This window comes from Camelus bactrianus, chromosome 13, assembly GCF_048773025.1.
Source record: "Camelus bactrianus isolate YW-2024 breed Bactrian camel chromosome 13, ASM4877302v1, whole genome shotgun sequence".
In the NCBI taxonomy this organism is placed as follows: Eukaryota; Metazoa; Chordata; class Mammalia; order Artiodactyla; family Camelidae; genus Camelus; species Camelus bactrianus.
This window is the reverse complement of record NC_133551.1, coordinates 15,093,540-15,118,412: the sequence shown is the minus strand read 5'-3', so window position 1 is coordinate 15,118,412 and position 24,873 is coordinate 15,093,540. Positions and strand designations below refer to the sequence as shown.

General features: G+C 36.8%; 1 protein-coding gene across 3 annotated transcripts in view; it reads right to left on the bottom strand.

The window, feature by feature from the left end:
- Nucleotides 1–24,290, bottom strand: part of ZNHIT6 (zinc finger HIT-type containing 6) — a 49,783-nt gene extending 25,493 nt beyond the window's left edge. For all 3 annotated transcript variants that reach the window (XM_074376096.1, XM_045522932.2, XM_010963312.3), the window contains exons 1-5: nucleotides 23,479–24,290; nucleotides 22,480–22,545; nucleotides 22,291–22,397; nucleotides 22,124–22,209; nucleotides 15,185–15,288 (exon numbers count right to left, since the gene is read on the bottom strand). In XM_074376096.1, coding sequence (XP_074232197.1) covers nucleotides 15,185–15,288; nucleotides 22,124–22,209; nucleotides 22,291–22,397; nucleotides 22,480–22,545; nucleotides 23,479–24,146 — 1,031 coding nt within the window. In that variant the 5' untranslated portion in view covers nucleotides 24,147–24,290. The remainder of the gene's footprint in view (nucleotides 1–15,184; nucleotides 15,289–22,123; nucleotides 22,210–22,290; nucleotides 22,398–22,479; nucleotides 22,546–23,478) is intronic.
- Between the last annotated feature and the right edge of the window lie 583 nt (nucleotides 24,291–24,873).

Below are 24,873 nucleotides of genomic sequence, written 5' to 3'. Positions count from 1 at the left end.
GAAATGGGTGAGTTTAAGTAGTTCTTCAGTGTTCTTAAAGCTGATGTAGTCCTGACACAGGCAATCAAATCTATTCCTAAGTCTGGAAGAATTAAGTTTGTTTCTCATTTCTCGTAAGTACATATAGTGATATATGTTCTACTTAAAAAATACACATGCATCAAAATCCCAAAAATACTGCTTATGAGGGGGACTCTGAGTCCCCTGTTTTTTGTCTGTAAGCTTTCTGAAAGAACAGACCCTGTAAAGGGAAAAATTGAAGTTAATAATGCTTCAGTGAGCATCTTTAGGTATATACACAATTGTTTCTGTATTTTCAATTATTTTCCAAAGATAGGTTCCAAGAAGCAGAATCATTAGGGAAGCTGGGTTTCTCAGGCTCAGCAGCACTGACATTTTGGACCCAATAATTCCGTTATGGTTCCAGGGGTGGGGATACACCGTGCTTTGCAGGATATTTGGCAGCATCCCAGGCCTCTGCCCATGAGATGCCACTAACAACACCCACTCCCTCAGTTGCGACAACCAAAAATGCTCCCAAATATTGCAAATGTCCTCTGGGAAGCAAAATCACTACTTTTAAGAATCACTGGGATAGAGGTTTAAATATTTGTTATTGCTCCTAATGAATTAGGACAACGGTTCCTTAAATTCAACAAAATGCCTTCAACTATAATAATGTCACTGTGTCCTTTTCATATTCATCAACATTCTCAAGAATGGAAATACTGCGCCCAGAATATTCTAGGTAACTTAGGCACTTTCAGGCACTATGTTTAGAGTTTGATAATAGGCTGGTGAAGTAATGATGACAATTATTAAGCCTAATGTTCCCTTCAGGACAACCTGGCAAAGTAACAGAAAAAAATGACCTCTTCTCTGAGTGTCATGAAACTGAAGTAACTTTTCATGTATAGCAAAGCTTTCTCCTCCCCACCCCTCCACACACACACTATGCATTCTCAATGGGGGCAGCATCACCTCAAAAAGGCTGAAAACTGGTTCTTGGGAGGGCACAAAAACCCTCAGGTATTATAGTGGTTTGTGGCCCTTTGGAGGGCCACTGTCCATAAATAGATATACAGTATATGGTGGTATTAAAATACCATAGGGGGGCAATTAGAGGGAAGATGTTTAAAAAGGCTCCTTGGGAGGTGATAATGAAAAAAAAGGTTGAGAATCACTTACATGTACAAGTATTAAATGAGGAAAATAAATAGTATTTTGTACTTGATTTTGGTGAGTTAATATAGGCCACTTATTTAACAACTCTTGCTTACTAGAAGCTGCTAAAGATCATTCTCTCCCACAATTTTAAGAAAAGTAATATGTAGATGAAGACACAAACTGGGGGGGAGCTCTATCCTAATATACTCAATTACACTTCTGACTTCTTGATTCTGTATTTACAAGTATGAAGAATATGCTCCAAACTTTTAACTATGGTTATTTCTTGACATTATGAAAGGACTTAATTCCTACTTTATGTGTCTGTCTTAAATAAACTGTTGACATAGTGACTGGTTATTTTTTAAATTATTTTTAAAATTTATTTTGTATTTCTGAGGGGGAGAGGTAATTAGGTTTACTTATTTATTTAGTTTTAGAGGAGGTACTGGGGACTGAATCCAGGACCTTGTGTGTGCTAAGCATGTGCTCTATCACTTGAGCTGCACCCTCCCTCTGGTTATTTATTTATTTATTTATTTGGTGATTACAATTCTTCTTTATCTTTTTATTGAGTTATAGTCAGTTTACAATGTTGTGTCAACTTCCAATGTAGAGCACAATTTTTCAGTTACACATGTACATATATTCATCATCACATTCTTTTTCACCGTGAGCTACCACAACATCTTGTATATCTTTCCCTGTGCTATACAGTGTAATCTTATTTATCTATTCTATATATACCTGTCAGTATCTACAGATTTCAAACTCCCAGTCTGTCCCTTCCCACTCCTCTCCCCTCTGGCAACCACAAGTTTGTATTCTATGTCTATGAGTCTGTTTCTGTTTTATATTTATGATCATTGGTCTCTTCCTTTTCTTTCTTTCTTTTTTTTCTTAAAGATTCTATATATGAGTGATCTCATATGGTATTTTTCTCTCTCTTTCTGGCTTACTGCACTTAGAATGACATTCTCCAGGGACATCGAAGTTGCTGCAAATGGCATTATGGTGTCATTTTTATGGCTGAATAGTATTCCATTGTATAAATACAGCACATCTTCTTTATCCAGTCATCTGTCGATGGACATTTAGGCTGTTTTCATGTCTTGGCTATTGTAAATAGCGCTGCTATGAACATTGGGGTGCAGGTGTCATCCTGAAGTAGGGTTCCTTCTGGATATATGCCCCCCTCGTTATTTTTTAAAGTCAGCAAAATTAAAGATGTTTTCATGGGGAAACGCAGGATGGTAGTCACAGAAAGGACAGGAATAACTTTAACATTCTTTTTAAACTTAAATTTTATTATTGTGTTATTTTAAGATGTTTCCATTTTATCACAGAAATTATTATCCAATTAGAAAGGGTTACTTATCTAATTATTTGACAGCTTCAAAGTTATCTCATTCAAGAAATATGCAACAACTATGAGTTACACATGGAGGCTGAATTCTAAGAACTAAGATTTCCAACACAAAATTTAAATGAACTTGAATATCTTTGTCCCTTAAAAAAAAAAATCAGTTCTCATTCCATTCCATCACTGATTAACCAACATTTACTCAAAGAACACTTCTGACAGCTTGCTAGGCATAAGGGACACAAAGAAACAGAGGGGATGAGCCCAAAGCAGACTTCTTTTTAGGGCAGTGAGTCAGACACCAACCCACTGCATTCTTCCTTCCATATCACTGTGAGAGGAGTACAGAGTTTCAAATAAAACCCTGTTCTTCACTGACACTGTACACAGAAAGAATACCCAATATACTGTAATGCCCAGAGGTAGGAGAGGGCAGAGGTTAAATGGACTTGGTTTGAACCCTACTCTTAGCAATTTATTATTTCATGTTATTGTGAGCCAGAGGCACAATTTCTCTGTGCCTCAGGGTTCTCACAGAAAATGAGGATGACAATAATATCTATGTCATAAATTACATGAGTACATATATGTCAAGAGCTTGGAACATGATAATCAAAAATGTTACATACTGTTATTACCACTGTTGTAATTCTACCTTCAATTTAATGTCCTGTATTATGAAGCTTAGAAAGGAAATACTGACAGGGCCTTTAACTGAGAATATTGCACCATGAGTTTATAACCAAATTCTACTTACAGTGAATTCAGTGTTTATGAAACTGGACATGTGGACTAATACTGGATTTTAAAGGGCCCTGAATGCTCTGCGAAATATGGATTTTATTCTGTGGCTAATGTATCACCAACAAATGTTTCTAAAGAAGAGTGAAATGAAGGGCTTAGAAGAAGATCCATCATGCTCCTAGTTCTCTCCTACCAAGTGTCTCTATAGTATATTCAGGACATTAACTTTTTAGCCTTTGTTTATAGTTAAGGGAAGTATCTCCCATGACTTCTGAGAGGTTCACTGACATGGTGCAGTTCAAATATGCCTGAAATTTTTACTTATGATTTTTAAATACAGGTGATGCCACGAGGTGAGCTAAAGCTAGATTTTCCATATGCTCATCTTCAAAATACTATACCACTAATTAAATCAGAAAAGTCTACAGGTTATAAAAACTACCAGTAGATCCTTTTTACCAGAGAGCACTAGCAAGTAGCAATAGTCATGACAACACAGTCACCCCTTGGTATCTTGGGGGAGTCGGTTCAGCCTTCTCCCCTGTACCCTGCTGCAGATACCAAAATTGAAGATGCTCCAGTCCTTTACCTAAATTGGTATAATATTTGCATACAACCTAGATACATCCTCCTGTATATTTTATTTTAAATCATCTCTAGATTACTTATAATACCTAATAAAATACAAAATACTATGTAAATATCCACTGGTGTGCAGCAAATTCAAGTTTTGGTTTTCAGAACCTTTTAGAATTTTTTTGCCTCAAATATTTTCAATCTGTGATTGACTAAATCTGTAGATGCAGAACCTGCAGATAGGGAGGGTTGACTACAGTTTATTAAGTGCCTTTTGTATGTCAAACATTGTTCTAAATGTTTTATATGTATTAATTCATTTAGTTCTTTTAACTCTATGGGATAAATGCCATTATTTCATTTACAGGTGAGAACATGGAGGCAGAGAGAAGTCAGTCCCTCCTCCAAGGTCACTATTCAGCTGGGAGGTGGCAGGGCTGGTATGTGAACTCCAGAGTCCATGCTCTAGTCTAGTAAGTATACTACTATAAACTTGCCAGAAATGAAAGTTCAACAACAAACCACGTACTTTTCTGTACTAATAATTCAAATGGATCTCAATTATATTTTATTTTAAATATTTGCCTCCATATTTAAAAGCCACTTTTAAGAGTTATACTCTTGGCAATCCCTTCCTACAGTCCTCCTTATTTTGGTGACTGGACCCCAGCTCTACCTCCAGGAGAATACACTTACTGGTTGGCCTAAGAAACTCACATCTTACATTCTCCCGGACACAATGGCTCAGGATTGGGCAGATGACCCAGGTAGCCTAATCATGGTGAATTTCAGGTTTCCTGTTCAGTTATGTTGGGAAAGCAGCACTCAGACTTTTACTGTAACCGAAACTGTAACTAGGATAAACTTATGACCACAAAAATTTAACTGATACCATAGAAGATGCAATGGAGAATCAGAAATAAACTGGGTCCTTGATGATATAATTGATTCATTGTACCTATTAACCCTGAAGTCCATTCTACCCTTGGACATTCAGTTATGAGAGCCAATAATATGCTCTTTTTCTAGCTCAAAATGGATTGAACTGGGCATTTTATTTCATGCAAAATAAAGCATCATAACACTGATATAAGGGGTTAAAATTTTCTTTCTAGGTTTCATCTTGCATTTCCAAAGCAACAGAAAATAGACTAATCTGCATATTGTCACAACTGTTATAAAATTTGGAAACAGTAAATGATACCTGATGAAATTTCAGGAACAAAGCATTTTATTCCACTATGGATTATAAAATCCTATTTTAATTTAAAGCAGGAAGAAAATCTACAAAAATGTGAAACTCTTCAAGAAAAAAACAAATCTACAAAATACCTATATAATCTTTCACTCATAGGCATTTTATCTTTTGAAATATATTTCATGATCAAAACTTAAAGTCTCAAACATAAATAGAACTATTCCTCACAAAAATAATCCATCTATTTTATTAGCATTGGTACCATAGTAAGTGTTTTTGTAAGAGAGAATACAAAGGATCTGTACAGTTACTTAGCAATGATTAAAATTACTGGAACTGGGGAGAAAACTAATTTTATTTCTCACATCATTATGAAAATACTTGGATTTTCATTTTGATATTATATTCTGCTCTATTAAAAATCAGTTTCACCAATAACAACAGGAAACAGGTTGAGCATGTGGTATTGGCTTTAGTAGACAGCATATTAAGAAAATGGATGTAGTAGGTAAGGATCGAGATGAAAAAGCACAGTTTGCTTCAAATAACTGACAAATACCTGAGCACTTAATACAGCAGTTCTCCACTGGGAGTGGTGGCAACCTCATTTGCAAGTGGCTAGGTAGTTTTGATTGTTCCAACACTGGGAAGCACTTCAGGCATTTAGTGGGCAGGGACCAGAGATGCTAACCTTCCTGTAATGCATGGGAAAGTCCCACACAACAAAAACTGTCCTGTTCAAAATGCCAATAAAGCCTCTACTAAAAATCACTAAAATACAGAAAGAAGAGCAGATATATGCATACCAAAAACGGAATACCAACACTAAACACCACCATGTGTTTCATGTTAACTTTGGAGAAAGTATGTACTATAGAAACACTGGCAAAGGAGAGAGTGGAGATGAGCTACTATGTGTACTTTCACAGATGTCTAGAAAATATGAAAGGGGAAGACATTCTAGGATTAAGAACGTAACCAGCCTTAAGAAAATTAAAAAATATTTTTTTAATTAAAAAAAAATGTAACCAGCCTGGGTGTATTTAGTTGAATACATTAGGAAATCAGGTGGGGACAACTATGAAGATCTACTATTTAGTATGGATCCCTTATAGGAACAGGAACGTAGCCTGCTCAAAGTGCGGCTATCTCAACTCCCAGGCATGGCATGTAAGGTCCTGCAAGGCAGCCCCAGTGGGGCTCTCTCCAGGCTCATCCTCTACCACTTAACCAACTTCCACCTTCGTTTCTAGACTTACATTGTCTTAAATTTGCTACCCTTTTTGCATCTAATATTCTTACCGTAAGACCATCCTTCCCTTCTGTCTGGATAAAACCTTAGACCTAAAAACTCCTGCACCCTTCAATAATTTGCTCAAATTCTACCTTCTCTTGGGAGGACTTTCCAGGGCTCAGCCCTGAAGGCCGGGGCAGTGAGCCCGCCTCGGTGCTCCCCCAGCACTCCACGTGTGCCCCCCTCAGAGCATTCGCCACACTATGTGTGGGAGTCTGCTGACTTGTCTTCCCACTGACTGAACTGACTGAGAACAAGGACAGTGACTTACTGGCACATAGGTCAGTGCTTTTCAGGTAAACATCAGAATCACCTGGTGCTTTTTTTTTTTTTTAATTAAAGACAATTTTTCTTAGAGCCCTTTCAGGTTCATAGCAAAATCAAGAGAAAGATACAGAGACTTCCCATATGCGCCCACGTATGTACGGACTCATCTGGTGTTTTTTTAAAAATAAAGATGCCTGAGCTCTAACCTAAGCCCAATGAATTATGAGTTCTGTTGGGCAGGGCCAGCTGTGTGCATTTTGAAACTGCCCCAGTTAATTCTGACATGCATTCCAGATTAAAAACCACATACACAAAACTGGCACCATTACTGTCCCCATGTTACAAGTAAGGCAATGGGTATAGAGGGGTAAGTAACTTGCCAAGAAGCCTCCCTTACATGTAAAAATTAAATTTAATTTTGCCATGTTTAACATAAAATAAACATTCAAGAATTATTAACTATATTGTTATTCTTCTTTTAAAAAGCAAAGACCCAGAGCAAAACCTTTCATTAATTTGTTTAATAAGAATTGCTTGACAGAGATTATATTTCCCACTGCCTGAAAGGTAGCAATTTCAAATAGGAAGGATAAAGAAAGGAAGTTAATTTTAGGCCATGGAATGGGGTACAATACTTAACAGCTCAGACAGTTCAAGATCAAGAGATGAGATGACTAATTTCAGCTACTGGCAATTCTTCCTATGGCCAGTGATGGTATTTCAGACCTAATGACTCCCATGGGCACAAGAAGCATTAAAGGATTCTGAGCAGGTGAGTATCAGAGTAAAATATGCTTTAGGAAGATGTGTCTGGCATCTGTGTATAAGAGTGACCGAGGTGAGGAGACACTGAAGGTAGGGAGGGTCCTTAGAAGTTCCTCAGTAGTCCCGAGTAAGACAGGTGGGTCTGTGTGAGAACTACAGCTGACGTGCTGCAGTGAAGGAAACGGGAGGGGCCACATTCCCGAGGCATATCATGAGGGAGGAGACTTGGTGACTCTGAGGAAGGACTTCTCCAGGTGAACCAGTAATGGGGACCCTAATATGATCAAGAATGTGTGGTTTCCATTCGCATGAATGCTGGCTAACTGTTGCTGTGGAAGGTACACCCACTGTGATGTTGTGTCTTAAGAGCTTCCTTACCACTGTCTACGTGGCTCCAGTAAGGAAATGCCTGATTGATTGGGGAATCCATTAGAAAAACAGTGCAAAATAACAGAAACACTCAAGTCTTTGCTGTTGCTCTGAAATTCTTCCACCAAACTATGTATCAAAGCTGTTATGGCAGAGAAACTGAAGAGCTAATCATTTTCAATTACTTAACAAGTTTGCATTGAGCACCTTTTATGAAATCCCCTAAAGACCACTGCAAAACCCACCTCTCCCACCATGACCACAGCTGGGAAACCCATTATTTCATCTTCTTGTGCTCTTTTCCAAAGTCAGTTTGCAGCAAATAGTACAAACCTATACTACTTATAAGACACCATGCCAAACAAATAAACAAAAACAAAAAAACCTGTGCTTTAAGAAATGTATTGCCGCATAATTGTTTAAGGAAAAAAGTGTTAGTGGCATTAATACAGAGGTGGATGGATTTATCAGCACGATTATAATTTGAATGCTGTAATTTTACCCAAAGAACAAAAAGCAATTTTAAGGATCTATAAAAGGTTATTTCTTTACAAGAGAGACATCTAGTGGCTAGACAAGACTGGAGCTCAAATATCAATTCACACTGCTGTTTAATTATGGGAACACTTCTACTATCTTATTAATACTCTAAGGTTAAGAAAGACTCATAGGGAGACCAAGAACTCTGGGCCAAAAAGAAGCTAACTTAGTTCTAAACTGACAATGGTAAAGGATTGTAAGAAGGACTGGGCTGCTTAGAACTGAGGGTCGAGGTCACGTGGAGACAAACTGCGGGAAGAGGAAGGTCAAAAGTTGGGTCCATTTCTAGGGGCTGTGGTGGGGGGTTAGAAAGAGCACGCCTGCAGTTAAATAAAAGATATTACTGAGAAGGGATCCAATTTCTTTTTTCCAACTGACAAGTCAAAGTGTATTCCCCACCTCACTGCTAAATCCTCAGACCCAAATAGCCAGGTAAAATAAAATGAGGGACTTATGCAAACAAATGAGATGTGTTATCCAAACAACCAAGACAATCTCCAGGTTTGATATCCACGGATTCTTACAGCAAAACACTAAAATACAACTGAAAAAGATGCAGCCATGGATAAAAAACACACTACTCTTCTGCTATTACAATGTTTTGCACTGAATATCCCTGTACGTATTTCATTTTCCAAATGCCCTAGGCTTTTCCAAATGCCTGTGTCTATCAGATAAATTCCTAGAAGTAGAATTGTTAGGTGAACAAGTAATGATCAGGCCTTCCTGATCCACCTCTTTTCCATGGCTGACCTTATTCGTTCTGGGGTCCCTACTTATTTTAAACAATTAGGGCAACACGGTAGAGGTCATCTGAAAACCCTCTCAAGGCATACATTATGAAATCCTGGAGAAATCCAGCCAACATATGAGCTCATCAGAAAGTAAGAAAAACCTTCATGGGCCAAAAGGAAGCAGGAACTAAAAACCATAGTGGAATGCGGAAGCTACACCTGCTCTGGAGGCCTTTGCCTTCAAGTAACCAAGAGGCTTGGGTTTCAACAGCCACTGGGTTACAAGAGACAAGACCTTGGTCTCACATAAGCTGGAGACCTCAAACTAAGATCACTGCATAAAATTAGCAAAGGGTGAACCAGAAAAATTCTGCCTACCAGCAAAGGGAGACCACAAGGAAACCTGTCCTTAGCTTGAGCTCTAGGGAGAGAGAAAGGAAGACAGAGACGGTGGGGAAAGAATGAATAACTACAGATTCCTCAAATGGGGTTGGGATTCAAATTATTACTTGTAGTATAGTCTGATTAACTTGACTAAGAAATTAAAGAGGGTCTTGGATTGGTGCCATGGAGTATCCGGCAAAAGCAAATGTATACCGCCTCCTACATGAACTTGAGTCCACAATTACATTTTAGAAAAAAACACAAGGAAACACGCCATCGTAATCAAGAGCCGGCAGAAACAGCGGACAGCAGTAACAGACTTCCAAGAAATTCAGACAGAATTATCTACACAGATGACAAATGTCCTACTCCATTGTATGAAGGCATCATTATTTAACTCAGTCCTGTACTGAGGGGTACCTGAAGTTGCTGCCAGTTTTTACACTATTAAAAACAATGCTGCAAGAGATAATACGTGTACATACACCTCTGTGAACAGTACTAATACATTTGTAGGCTGAACTCCTTGAGTAGGCATGTGTAACATTTCGAGAAATGTTGCCTTTTAAAATGACTCCTAAGTTTTACTCTCAAGAATAGTGGAAGAGGAAAATGGTCTGGCTAAACCATACCTTCACTATATTAGATATTAATACATGCTCATCAGCTACATATTGTGTGTGTGTGTGTGTGTGTGTGTGTGTGTGTGTGTGTGTGTGTGTGTGTGTGTGTATACACATATGGTCTTTCTATGATCATCCATTCTTATTCTTTGCCCTTTTTCTAATTAGTTACTAATCTTTTTTTCTTATTAATGAATAAGCACTCTGTCATATACATTAAAGAGGTTTTTTTTTTTTTTGGTACAGTTATCTTTTGACTAGATTGTGGTCTTTTTCTGCCATGCAATTTTTAAAAATTTTTATGTAAATGTAATTTTTTTCCCTTTATGGCTCTGAGTGAGATGTTCCTTTTTCCAAAATTATGAAAATATTCCTGCATCTTTTATTTCAAGATTTTACTAACATAGTGTTGCAGGTCACTTATACTTCAGAAGCAAACTCATTCACTCATAGAAAAAGAGATCAGATTTGTGACTGCCAGATGCAAAGGATGGGAGGAGAGGGAATTGAATGAAGGCAGTCAAAAGGTACAAATTTTCAGTTTTAAGATAAATAACTACAAGGGATGTAATGTACAACATGATAAATATAATCAAAACTGCTGTGTTTTATATCAAAGTTGTTAGGAGAGTAAATCCTAAGCATTCTCATCCCAAGAAAAAAAATTTTTTTTCCTATTTCTTTAATTTTATAATCTATGAGATGATGTTCACTAAACTTACTTGATAATCACTTCATGATATATTTGAATCAAATAATTATGCTGTACACCTTAAACTCATACAGTGCTATATGTCAATTATGTCTCAATAAAACTACAAGAAAAATATTTTAACCCACCTGAAAGTTCCAGTTTAAAAAAAAAACCAAACCCAACTTTTCCCTGTCAAATGGCAAGCCATCTTAACCTCACTTACTGAGTAACTCATCTGTATTAATTTGAAATGCTATCTGATCATATACTTGAGTGGCCAAATATCCTTCTATTTTCTATAATCTAACTGTAGATTTCTATGTCAATACCATAAATTTTACTAGAATTTCATACATTTTAATGAGCTCATCCTTATGACTCTTTTTTGCCCTAGGCTTTTCCTTGTGCTTCTCCCATGTTTATTTTACAAAATGAACTTCAGTCATTTTATCATGAATCCTTTCCTTCTCAAAAAAAAAAAAAATCAAAAATCAAAAATAACAAACAAAATCCCATTAGTCTTTTCATTATGATCACATTAGATTTAAAGATCATTAAAAAACAAATGTGATTTCTTTAATATTGAGTCTCCTAATAACAAGGTCACCTAACATATACCAAATGTAGAGGCAATATTCAAATTCTGGTTTATCTGAGTCAGAGCCTTAACCAGTGTTGAAAGCTGAAAAAGCAATGAAAATAAATCTCTCTTAAAAACAGAATACTGGGGGCATGGGAGGGGAAAATAATCCTCTGATAAGATGTAGTATGCCCTTCTTCCCTCCTTCCAGCAAATAGCACTGCAATCATCTAAAACGTTGATCATTTTCATATGATTGGCTGAGAAAACATGGGTATCAAAAAGAAGGTACTTCTAAATGTCAGTTTCCATTCCGCCCCACCCCTGAAAGTAAAGTACAGGACCATATATATTTATCTTGTTACTTACATACCACCTTTTAGCAATCAAAATTTTCTGCAGTCCTGATCCTGCTAAACATTAAGTTCAACAAGTATGTCTTCTGTATTCATCTGAATCAGTGGTTCTCAAATTTTGCCTCTCCCCACTGCCTCTACCCCGGGGACATCTGGCAATGTCTAGGGACATTTTTTTGTTGTCACAACAGAGGGGTGTGTGTGTGTGTGTGTGTGTTTGTTACCAGTATCTAGTGGGTAGAGGCCAGGGATGCTGCTAACCATCCTAAAATGCACATGCCAGCCTCCCACAACAAAGAACTCTGTGGCTCACAAATGTCAACAGTGCCAAGATAAGAAATCATGATCTAAATCACTGATGAAAATGCTGAACAAGAATGAAAAAATTCTGGAACACACTCAAAAGATTTCCCAGCTGACTATCAACAACCTAACCAGCAATATTCTAAGTATGGCTTTCAACTAACTGGGAACTTACCTTAATGCTTTATTATTTATCTACCATCTGAATAAAGACATTTTAAACTCAGTTTGTGACAAAATCATTTTCCATTTAGAAATAATAATGGGCAACTTAACAATGAACAAATGAAAAAATTCTGTTATAGATTTGAATTATTTTTTCACTAAATTATTTTGAATTATTTATTTCACCAAAATAGTTCTAAGAATGAAAGATCATCTTACAACAACAGATTGGTTTAAGTCAGACTTTACACCTGAACTTTAAGATATCACTCTAAAACATGTGGGCAAATATTCCATATCTCCATAGCAATTAAATAACAGTAAATTATAACATAACACCACTTCAACCTTCCAAATTAGCAAATAAATTTTTTTTTAAAGAGACAACTCAGTGCTAGTGAGATGTTTAAACAGGTCTTCTCATTTATTACAAATGGAAATGAAAACTGGTTTATCTGTAGTTTATTACTAGCCCCATTTTATAGATGAGGAAACTGAGGCACAAAGAAGTTAGGTGGCTTAGCTTAATATCACACAGCTAGGAAGAGGCTGCTTAGAAATTTGAACCCAGGCAGCCTAGCTCCAGGTTGTGCTCTTAACCACTCCATTTTAGTAGCTATATGTTTTATAGAATTTTTTCTACAACTCTTTAAAATGCATCAAAAATGATGAGAAGACAAAATTAAAGGATAAACAGACTGGTGCAAGACATTTTCAATGTATGCAACAGATCCAGATGATATAAACAGGCACATCTTAAATAAAAATTCAAAAGTTAAGCTTCTCTAATAATCAGATATGCAAAAAAGTTTAATAATATTCAATTAAAGTGCAGGTATGACTAAAATACGCACTCATACTTTTTTGTCGAATGTACAAAGTGGTACTTTTTGTGGAAGGACAATTGGAGTTTCTCTCCAAAGTTTAACTGCATGCAGTCTCTGACCCAGTAACTCCATTTTCTAGGAAATGATCCTACAGAAAGAGTTACATGAGCACACAAAACAATTTGTTCTAGGATGTTTATAATGTTATTTATAATAACTAAAAGCTAGAAATTAGCTAAATGTTCATGAATATGGGAATAATTAAATAAATTTGGATACAGTAGCCATAGTTGGAATATACTACTTAAACACAGCAAGGCAAATTTGCATTAACAAGAAAGAGATTCATGTTTTTATATATATGTGTATATATATATATATATATACATATATATACACACATTTTTTTTTTTAATGGAGGTACTGGGGATTGAAATCAGGACCTCATGCATGCTAACCATGTTTTTTGTAACTGAACTTTTTCCCTCCCTCCCATAATATACTGTTAAATAGAAAAAAGCTAGCTGCAAAAAAGTGTGCGCCTTTATTCATAAAAATAATGTTTAACTTGAAGAGAGTCATGTAACTTTTTATACTCTTATGTAAGTATTTAGTATTATGTTTTACTCTGTTAATTAAAAAAAGCAAACATGATTAGAAGGAAATGAAGTATTATCTGTGGCTGCTGTCTCTACACAGTGGAATTATAGGCGCTATTTCTCCTTTAAGCTTTTTTGTGAGGATGTATTACTTTTACAAGTGCTACTGCACGCTGCTTGCCTTCTACATTCCAGTTAGTGTCTAGGTGAGTTAAGATACTAAGGTCACAACTCTTCACAGTAGCTGTCGTAAGCTCCATTTTACAGATGCGAAAGCAACTAAGAAATTGACCCCAAAGCCTATTGTGTACTATGTCGCTAATCTCCTTATAAAAAAAAAACACTAAAAATATAAGAAAACCAACCCCAAATCATTATAAATTCATGAGCAAAAGGCATAATGCAAGAAAATTCCGATTTGCCATTTCAGAGATCAGAGGTGTTTCAAAATAACAGTATAAATTTGTGATCTATACGAAGACCCCAAAACTTTACAGCTGAGGCTATAGTAGTAGTAGTAAAACCATTCTGAATGGTTTCTTTCATAAAATAGGAATACATTTTATATTTGAGAAGGCAGGAACCAGTTACCTTAAAGTTCAAACAAATTATGTCAATTTCTAAATATGTCAGTTCCAAAATACACAAAAGAATCATCTCATATTTGATAAATGCAAAGCATTACTTCACTCCTGGAAACCAACCCCCCAAAGGGAAAACTACCTTTGCAAATATTTGTCTTGAAACACATAAATGGATAACACCATTCTCTAATTATATCTTTTGAAAAGGTAGGTTTATTAGAATAATAACTCTAATGGTTCTGTCTTTTAATTTATGTAGTAAATTGGAAGGCAAACTCAGAGTTTACCCAGTACAACCCCCACATTATATAGATGAAGCCCAGAGGAAGGGTAATTTGCTCAGAGCCTCACAGTTTCAAAGAGACTGAAGAGGGAGGGACTCATTTAGGTTTTTTGACTCTAAATCCAGAATCTTGACTTTTGAAAGGTATTACCCAATAATTTAGTGGGCTACATAGAATACTTTGGGATCCTGTTCCCCTCTGTACTAATGGGGCCTTTTGACCCAGCACTTTCAGAAAGCAGCAGACTAATATCTGTCATATTATTTGTACTCACAGATTCACTATAGAGTAAAATGTTTTCCAAGTCCCCTTTCTTCCCCATCACTGGCTTTCAAATGAAATCTTATTTGGAATCTCAAAGAAAAGAGTATAAAAGCTAAGCTGCTCCAGTTAAAAATATGCAGGAATTCTGCTTTGATTTATGGCTTTGTCGTTGAAGCCTCTGAAATACTTTCATGGTATCTTAAGTGCCAGAGAGAAAGATACATATATTCTCTCCCTCCCTCCCTCCCTCCCTCTCTCTCTCTCACACACACACACACACACACACAGCAAACCCAAAATGTTAGCAAAGTCACATGACATAAAATTAGCATGAGTTCCTAAATACTTATTTCCAATTTGTGCAGTTAACTTGTCTTGGACCAAAAACAAACAGCTCACAGACCACACTTTGAGCAGCAATGTTCCACAGCAAACTAAACCTTAAAAGATGTTCCTAAACAAATCAGAACATCTGATACATTAAGAAAGAAGTTAGAAACTTACTTCTTATCAAAAAATGTTGAATTTTCTTTCCTTTTGGTGAATCCATTGGGTAGCAGCTTTAAGTTAATACCTTGCTTTCGAGCACGATTTTTCATAAAGTACATCTAACAACCAAAAACAAATAGACAAATTAATTTTGAAAATGCCTTAAATTTCAGAAGCACATAAAATAATGTTCAAAACATAATAGTTAGAGATTTATGTGTACTTATGTTTCACAAACGGCACTAAACAGCAACATTCCATTTAATCCGCACGATACTGTGAGGCAGGTGCTATTACTGCCCCCGTTTCTTCTATTTCAACTATTTCTGAGAGGTGAAGCCTATATTCAAATCCAGCTGTGTCTAATTCCAGACACTGCTTTTAACCACACATTCCATAAGCCAAAAGAAGATTTTCATGAGGATTAAAAAAAAAATACAGGCCATTTAGCAATCACAGGGATTACCTACACAATTCTCTTTTTAACTGATGGTTTCATACCAGTTAGCTATATTTATGCCTACTTTTATTACTAGACATGTAGCTCATTCAGAGGAGGAACTAGAGCACTGCCTAACACAAGGCTTAACTTAAAGCAGCCTCTGTCATAGGATGCACAAAACGGGATGTGAGAACATCCTGGTTCTGACACGTGCTACTCCACTGACCACCTAGGTTGTTTGAACTGAATGAGTCAACTCCAGAGAGCAGTGAAAGAAGTCATATCAAGAAAGAAGAAGGATCACTCAGAGAAGTGGCAGAATACAAATGTCAGCCTTTGGTCAGGTGAGCGGGAGCTAGACTCTGCAATGCAAAGAGAAAATCAAGTCATAAGCCAAGGGAAAGGAATGGCTAGCTATCACTGGCTAAGCAGGATAATGACTTAAGAAATTACAAGCAATTTTACACCATATGGGACTTTGGTTTGAATAATGGCAGTGATTATAAGGACCAACTCTCCCACTGAAAACATCTAAGGATGCCAGATAAAGGAGGGAAATATGTAAACATGAATTTTTTTTAATCACCTTAAAAACATTAATTAAAAAGCTGACAGAAACAGTCAGGAAACTACAGGCCAATATGTAATGAAAAATTAAAACTCAGGTAAGCAAAGCAATGAAGCCACTATTGCTAATTCTGACGAATACAGGCTTCCTCTTCCAACAGCCTCCTTGGCAAGAGGTCAGAGTCAAGACCCAGTAATCTTCTAGGAACCCCTCTCAGATGAAGCTGAGTCACAAAATAATACACCCTCAGGATAAAGGTCACCAGAAATAAATTCTACCCCCAGAGCATGCTAGAAATTTTGTATTAGTCGGCCTGTAATGGGGAGGTGGGGGAGAAAAAAAAACCCATTAGAGGTCGTGGCCAGATGCCAGTCCTTGCTCACCCTTGAAGCGATTTGCCTTGCTTGCGTGGTTAAGGGAAACTTAAACCTTCGACTTGGTTTGAGATAGTCCAGACTGGCAAAGTTCTTAGGTGCCCGGTAGAATAAAAGAAGGCCTGTTTGTTCCAGTCTTTAAAAAAATTCTCACAAGTAATTTTTAAAGAAGAAAAAAGCGGTATTCAACAAAATATAAATAAGCATAAAAAAATATAAGTAACCAAGGCTCAGTACAGGAACCAAAAAGGAAACCAAGAAGTAGCTGAGAGAGCTCTCCATATATTCAGGCACTGAAAGAATCATACACAGATTACAGGACAGCTCTGCAAAATCTAAAGGAATAAAAGAAAGCTTGAAAATATCTGCAGTGAAGAGAAACTACAAAAAGTGACTCAGCAGACTTTTTCTAAAGAACTAAACAACCAAAACTTTTCAGAATGCATTAGAGATAAAAAAGATGACAAAATCACAAGAGGTTAAAGGATGTAAGGAGAAGGCCTAAACCACATTTAACAGTAGTTTTAGAAGAAGAAAACAGAATGAATAAGGCAGAGATAATATTTTAATAGAAATAAGCTGATAATTTCCCAGAATTGATGAAAGACACTCCATTGATTCAAGAAACCTAATGTTTCTCATGTAAGATAAATATAAAGAAATTTGCATTCTCACATTACAGTAAAAATGCAGAACAGCAAAAATAAGAGAAAAAAGATTTCAAAAGCAGTTAAAAATGACAGATGCTTTTACAACAATAACAATGGAAGCCACAGATAATGGAAAATAATTTTGAACCCACAATTCTAGAGAAAAGTCCTTTAGGAGTGAGGATGAAATAAATAAAAATTCAAACAAAAAACCAATAGAGTAATCTAAAAGTTGGCAACTAACAAACCCTCTCTAAAGGACATTCTGAAAGATGTACTTGAGGTAGAAAGTGAGGTTTCAGATTATAAGTCTACGATGATGACAGAAGAAAGAGCAAAGAAAGTGGGAAACATGAAGATAAACCAAAATACTGACTGGATAAAACAGTAATACTGTATAGAGATTTAAAAAAAAAAAAGACAATTTAAATACCTGAAACCAATATGAAAAGTCAGTAGAGTGTTAAATGGAATTTAAGTGTTCAAAGGTAACTGCTGGCAAAGTAGAGCCAAATCCTGTCTGCTGCCTATTTTTATAAGCACATTTTTTTGGCATACAGCCCCACGCAATTGTTTGCATCCTATTCATGGGTGCTTTCTTGCTATAGTAGCAGAGTTGAGTAGTGGTGACAGAAACCATATGGTCTGGCAAAAATATTTACTATCTGACCCCTTACAGAAGAGGTTTACCAACTCTTACTCCAAGGTCACTGCACAGTCTAACCAGGTTAAGGTACTGCTTAACTTAATTTTTTACTGATTAACTTTAGATACTTGTAAATGAAGCATGCATGTAATGTCTAGCCTAACCAATGAAAGGACAGAAAAAAGGTGTATAACTTCCAAACTGATTGAAAAATTCAAACGATAAAAAATCACCCAGTTAGTCCAAAAGACAAGACGAAAAAACAAAGTAAGCCAAATGAACAAATAGCATAAGTAAGGTGAGACATTTAAAGTCAAGTATATAGGTAATTTCATTAAAATTTAAATGAACTTAATGATTCAGTTAAAAGTGATAGACTGTCAGACTGGAGAAAAAACTGGAACCCAACTATATGGTACTTAGGAAAGATATATCCAGAACATAAGGATTCAGAAGGGCCTAAATTAAAAAAAGGGAAAAAATACATCATGCAAATATCAACCAAAGGACTGAAATAGTTTAATACTAGACAAAGTACACAAAAAGCTAGAGACAAAAAGGGTCACATCATAATGCTAAAGGTCAGATACACCAAGAATACATATTTCCTGAGGCATATGCATCTAATAATTTAGCTTTAAAGCATATGATGCAAAGCTAACTGAACCACAAGGAGAAACATACAAATCCTTTTGATTTTATCTATCGGGAAATGTTAACATACCTTTCTCAGTAACTGATAGAACAGACCAAAAAAAAAAAAATCAGTAATATTAAAAACAATCTGAACAACATAATTAACAATTCTGACCTAAAAGGGATATATAGAATACTATATTTACCAACCGCAGAATACTTTTTTTCCCCCAAGCAAACAGAGAACATTACAAAACTTGATCATATGCTGGGCCACAAACACAAGTCTTAATGTAATTTTAAAAGAACAACTCAGAAAGAACTTGTTCTCTGGCCACAATGCAGAAATGCTAAAAATAAAAAAGGATATAACAAAAGTCAAGAGGACATGTTAACAAAATAGAAAAGAAATTCATAATAGCAACTAATCCAGAAAAAAAGAAGACACAAATAAGCAGTATCACAAACAATAACATGACAATTCCCACAGACTCATAAACAAAACTGTTATGTTGAACTTTATGTCAGGACATTTGAAAACTTAGATAAAATGGACAAATTCTTAGAAAAATGTAATCTACTAACAATGATTCAAGAAGTCAGGGACCTGAACAGTCCCATAAATAGCAAAGAATAACCTCAGCAGCCGAGACTCTAAGCCCATGTTGGTTCATTAATAAACTTCACCAAATTCCAAGACAGAAATAATCCCCAAATCAGTTAATGTATCCAAGAACAAAATGGGAACATTCCTAAATAATTTTATGAAACTACAATCATATTGATATAGAAACCTCAGAATACTAAAAAGGAAAACTAGAGGTCATCTCACTCATGAACAGAAATACAAAATGAATGAATTTATAATGTGTACACATACATAACACAATTGAATTCTGGCAAGTGTAAAAAGCATGATATGTGTTATACTAACACACTACACAAGTTTAGCTAAAAATAGAAAATCGATTAGAAGATTAATATCTATATTCTTACCAGATTATAGATTAAAAGAACAAAAATGAAATATTCAAATACAGAAAAAACATTTGATAAAATATGAACACCATTCATGCTAAAACCTGTTAGCAAACTAGGAACAGAATTTCTTCAATAGAGATATCAAATCACATCTTTAAAAAAGTCAAGGATTTAAAGATTCAATGCTGTAAAGAAGTCCAATCACCCAAGTAACTTTACAAAATAAATGCAACCCCAATCAAAATTCCCAGGTCAGGCAGGGGGACTGTAGAATCAATAGGCTGATTTCCCATATTTGTACAGAATTACAAAGAGCCGTAGTCATGTACTCAAGAATATAGCCATACTCTAAAAAATGAACAAAGTGGGAGGACTTACTCTATGAGGTAGCAAGTTTCAGTAAAAGACTGCAATAATTAAGAGCATACTGAGTACTGGTGTGGATAGACAGGTAGAGCAACAGAATGTAACAGAGAGATTACAAACTGACCCAAGCATATACGGATGCTCCATATATGACAAAGATGGTCCTGCAGAGCAGTAGGGAAAGGATGAGCTTTTCAATAAATAGTGCTAGAAAAAGTGGGTTATCCATGTGTAAAGTTAAATGGGACTTCAACTTCACATGATATACAAAAAACAATTCCGTGTTTACAGATATAAATGTGAGATGCAACACTATAAAGCTTTTAGAAAATAATTATGGGAGAAGAGCTTCATAACCTCAAGGTGGGGAAGGGTTTATTTATAAACACATAAAATTGTTAACTGTAAAGGAAACATATGATAAATTTTACTACATTAAAATAAGAACATCTGTTCACCAGAAGACACTACAGAAAGTGAAAAAAACAAGCCACAGAATGAAAAAAAGAATTTACAATACATATAACCAACAACTAGCATCCAAAAGTACAAAGAATTACTACAAACCAGTAAGGAAAAAAAACAGGTGACCAATGACAAGATGAGCAAAAGACTTCACAGGCATTCCACAAAACAGGAAATCCACATTGGCCAATACAACATTTGAAAGGTGCTTAATCTCACTAAGAATTAAAGAACTACAAATTAAAACCAACAGTAAAATAACATAGTCTGACCAAATCAAGTACTGGAGAGGATGTGACACTAAGCAGACTTAAACACTGCTGGGAGTAGAACCTGGTATCCCCACTTTGAAAAATGTTTTGGTAACATCTAGTTAAACTGAAGATTTGTATACCCCGCAACAAAGCCATTCTCCTCCCAAGTATAAACCCTGGAAAAACACATGGATAAGCGAACCATAATTCATAAACAGAAGTTTTCTTCATAGCACCGCCTCTAAAATTTTTTTGTTATTACAGAAAACCCAGAATGAATCAGGGAAGGGCACAAGGTGGTGGCAGGGACTTCTGAGAAGTGGGTGATGTTCTAATTCTAGACCTAGGTGGTAGTTACATGGATGTCCACTCCCTAAATTATTCATTAAATGATGTATTTCTATTTTATGCTTTTTTATATGCATGCCATAGTTCACAATAAAAAGAAAAAATTTAAAAAGTAAATTTATCTTTTAAGTAGAATTTAATTATGCCTAATTAAAAAAAGACTTGATGTATGGTAATTTTTCTTTCAGATATGTGTAATTTCATGTCTGTACCAATAATACCAAAAAAATAAAGTGTTTAAATTCTGCAACTCCAATACCAAAATGGTCTCTGAAAACAATGAATGTAAATCCATGATGTGATTAAAGAATTTTGAGAATTGCAGCTGCAAAATATTTCAAATGGGTAAGCCTTAATTTCGCACAGAGCTAAGGAATAAAAATAGGATAAAAGATACGGAAATTAAGTATATGAAAACACCAAGTCCCATTAGCTCTTCCCTCAAAGCTGAAATCTAATCACTTTCCAATAATTCTAACAGCATCACCCAAGCTACCCTCATCTCTGGCTGAAACCACAGCATTAGCCTTACAACTGGTCTCTCAGCTTCCAATCTTCCACTCTTGCCTGCTCAAGTCCTTTTTCCAGAGGGCAGCAAGAGTGACCTTTCAAAAAGCAAACACGCTCAATGTCCTCCCAGGCTTCCACTTTCGCTTAGAACACATTAGGAGCCCTCATCAGTTTCTCTAACCTCATGTTCAACCTGCTCCTCCTCTTCAGTCACCCTGCCCCTCTTTCAATTCCTCAAACACACCAACTTCATTCCTGACTCAGTCTTTACTCTTGCTTTTGTCTCTACCTGGAAAGTCTTACCCTAAACGGTCGCATGACTGCCTCTTTCTCAACATTCAGACTGCTGCTTAAATGTCATCTCTCAGAGAAGCCTCTCCTGACTACTATATTGAAAATATTACTCTCACAACCCACCCACCTTGCCAAAAAACACCATTTTCATTTTCTTCAATCTCCTGTGCCTTCTTTATCTTCCTCATGCACTGGACTCTGTCTGTTGTTGTATTGTTGTATTGTTCCTCTACTCATCTTCTGTCTCTCCCACTAAATTACAAGCTCCATGAGAGGAAGGACTTTGTTTTGGTCACTGCTGTATCCCTAGTAACTGGAACAGCCTTTGATCCTAGTAGCCACTTAGTATCATTTGTTGAGTTAAAAAAAAAATCTAATTGATTAGAAGAAATTCTAACTGAAAGGGATTAGAATACTTACATGTTTATTGCTTAGTGGTCTTCTCAAGAAAGCGTCTCTAGAAACATGGTCTGCTGTTCTTGCCACATCTTCCAAGAATCGATAATCTACAAGTTTCAAAATAGAAAAATAAACACATGATATATGCCAATGGCCAGGAAGCATCAATTATACATAAGATGGCTTACCACTTAGGAGATTCATTTCAGTAAATTCTTGTATTGAAACATATGCAGTTTTATCTCGAACTCCATTACAAGTCAGTTCTGCTTTGTGTTTCTTTACACAGGGCAAACTGAAGAGACAAACCGGAGGTTTATACTTTGAGGTAAGAAGGGCAGAGAAAGAGATAATAAAGTAGTAAATTACATATGTACCTGCAGGAATATCGCATACAACGTGGACATCTGTACTTTGCTTCTTCTGTTCCACAAGTTTCACACCTACAAAAGTCCACATGAAACTTAATAAATTATCAAATGTTAATTCTACTTATTTATTTACAAACTTTTAATGATGAGTCAATTATTCATCACAATCAATTTACAGATATGGAGTGAATAAAGGAGATGCAAGTAACTCCTATAAAAGAAGTCCAATCCGTTAGCTATGTTTAGATACCTTAAAGGCACACACACCAAAAAAAGATGTAAGACCCTGACAAATTCAGAGAGTAGCAGCTGCATCTTGTTTCCTAAACTTGATACTCAACCCAGAATGGGCATCAAAATAATGTAGAAATGCTTTTACCCCATCATCTGTCTCCAATTCCTGTTCTAGGATCTAGGGATACTGACAATCAAACTACAGCTACTTCCATTTGACCCACTGTGTTTGAGGCAATAATAACCCAAGACTCTGACTAACTTTTTTTAAGTCCTATGCTGCCACATGATCACAGTATAAGGAAATTAAATCTGAAGTAATAAGTAATCATAGTACCCATAGAGAGACTAGACAGTTGGATGAGTTCAAGTGTATTTGTCTAATTTAACTTAATCCTCTTTGTCCTTGCCAGTTTTATTAGACTTTCTTCAAAACTCTCCTCTCTCAAAGGAATATTGAGCCAAGAGCATATTAGGTCAAGCCAGATTCTGGTCCAAGGGATTTTTGGTTCCTCACAATTTTCACTTCCTAACATGGCCACTGGACACTAGTACCAATCTCACATATTTTCACTGAATTTGCTGTCATCTGACAAAACCCTCCTTTCTCAAACACCCCTGCCTCCACCATCACTCAGGCTCCAGGGACCTAAACTAGCGCTTATTTAATTCATTATTATTCCACACCCTGCTGGTAGGGCAGTTTCTTTCAATCTAGACCACAGAGGAGTCCACAACTTTATTCCCCCAATGGATTTCTCCTTGGCCTACCTTGACATGGCCAGTTTCCGCTTGGAGCCCACTGGGGGATTTATCTGAGACTCATCTTTCACCTTTGTATCAACCATCACTTCTTCTTTGGGTAAATACTTCTCTTCTTTTACATTCATTTCATCCATTATTTCCTCCTTTTTAATGTTCTGATCAATAAACATCTCCTCCTGTTTAATCTCCAAGTTATCTTTCTTCTCTTCCTTTACTTCTAGCCAATACATTACTTCTTTCACGTTCACTTTCTCTTCCTTTACCTCTGGTTCTTCCACAGTCTCTTCTTTTACCATCAAACTACTATCCATCTCCTGCTTCATCTCCAATGCGCCAGGTTTTTCCTCTTTCACCTCGGGCTCATCCTTTACCTCCCGCTTTACCCACTGAAGGTCATTCGGCATACCTTCTTCCATTTCTGACCAGTCCATTACTTCTTGCTTCACAACCGTTAGGTCCACTGGCATTTCCTCTGCCCTGAGTCCACTTCCTTCTTCTCCTTCCCCTGGCTTCTCCATGCCAGTCAGTCCATTCCCCGCCTCTCCATCGCCGGCCTCCTCCGTCCCTGCTACCCCCCTGACTCTCCCGCTACCTGTCTCGAGACTTTGCCGCGCCCCCTCAGCTCCACTCTGGAGACCTCCCGACGTCTCTTCATTTTCACCAGCAAAATTCATCAGCTCACGACTGTTGACCTCCGCTGCCACTCTGTCCTTCAATGTGGCTGGTCCACACCAAAAGGAATGAATTACCGGCCGGAAGACCGACAGCAGCCCACGTGTGGATCACAGAAACAGCAAGCAGCAAACGCCGGGCCAGCGCGTTCAATCTAATAGTCGTAAAGCAAAGCTTCCGCGTCTCGGCACTTCACGACTCGTGGAGCTCTTTACGGCTCTGCGGCCGTCCCGTACGGATCCTCCGGCGATCCGCATGAGGCCACGCCCAGTATGGTCCCTCCTCCAGGGCGGGGTTTCCCAAATCCTTCCCCAGGCAGGCCGCGCCCTCCGCACGTGGCCACCTTGTTTGTGAAGATTGCGGAGGCGGGGGCGTGCGCGCTGGGGAGAGAAGCGAAAGCCCCGCAGCCTTGGACTGGGAAGACCTATCCTATTAACTCTAAACGCGTATGAAAATGAAAAAAACACCTAATGTCTCCGCTCACCACGCTTCAGCGTCTTCAGCAATACTCCAGAGACGATGGTATTACTAATCTTTGCCTGCCTGCATGGAAATAAACTATCAGTGATCGAAACAAACTCAATATATAATGGCTATTATTACTGGGAACCTTGATAGGCTTCAGGTAGGAAAAAGGGCATTAACTTTTATTCTTTCAATTATTTGTCAGTAATAGCTGAAATCAGCCAGTTTCCCATTTACAGCAACCTACAGGATTCTAAGAGGGGA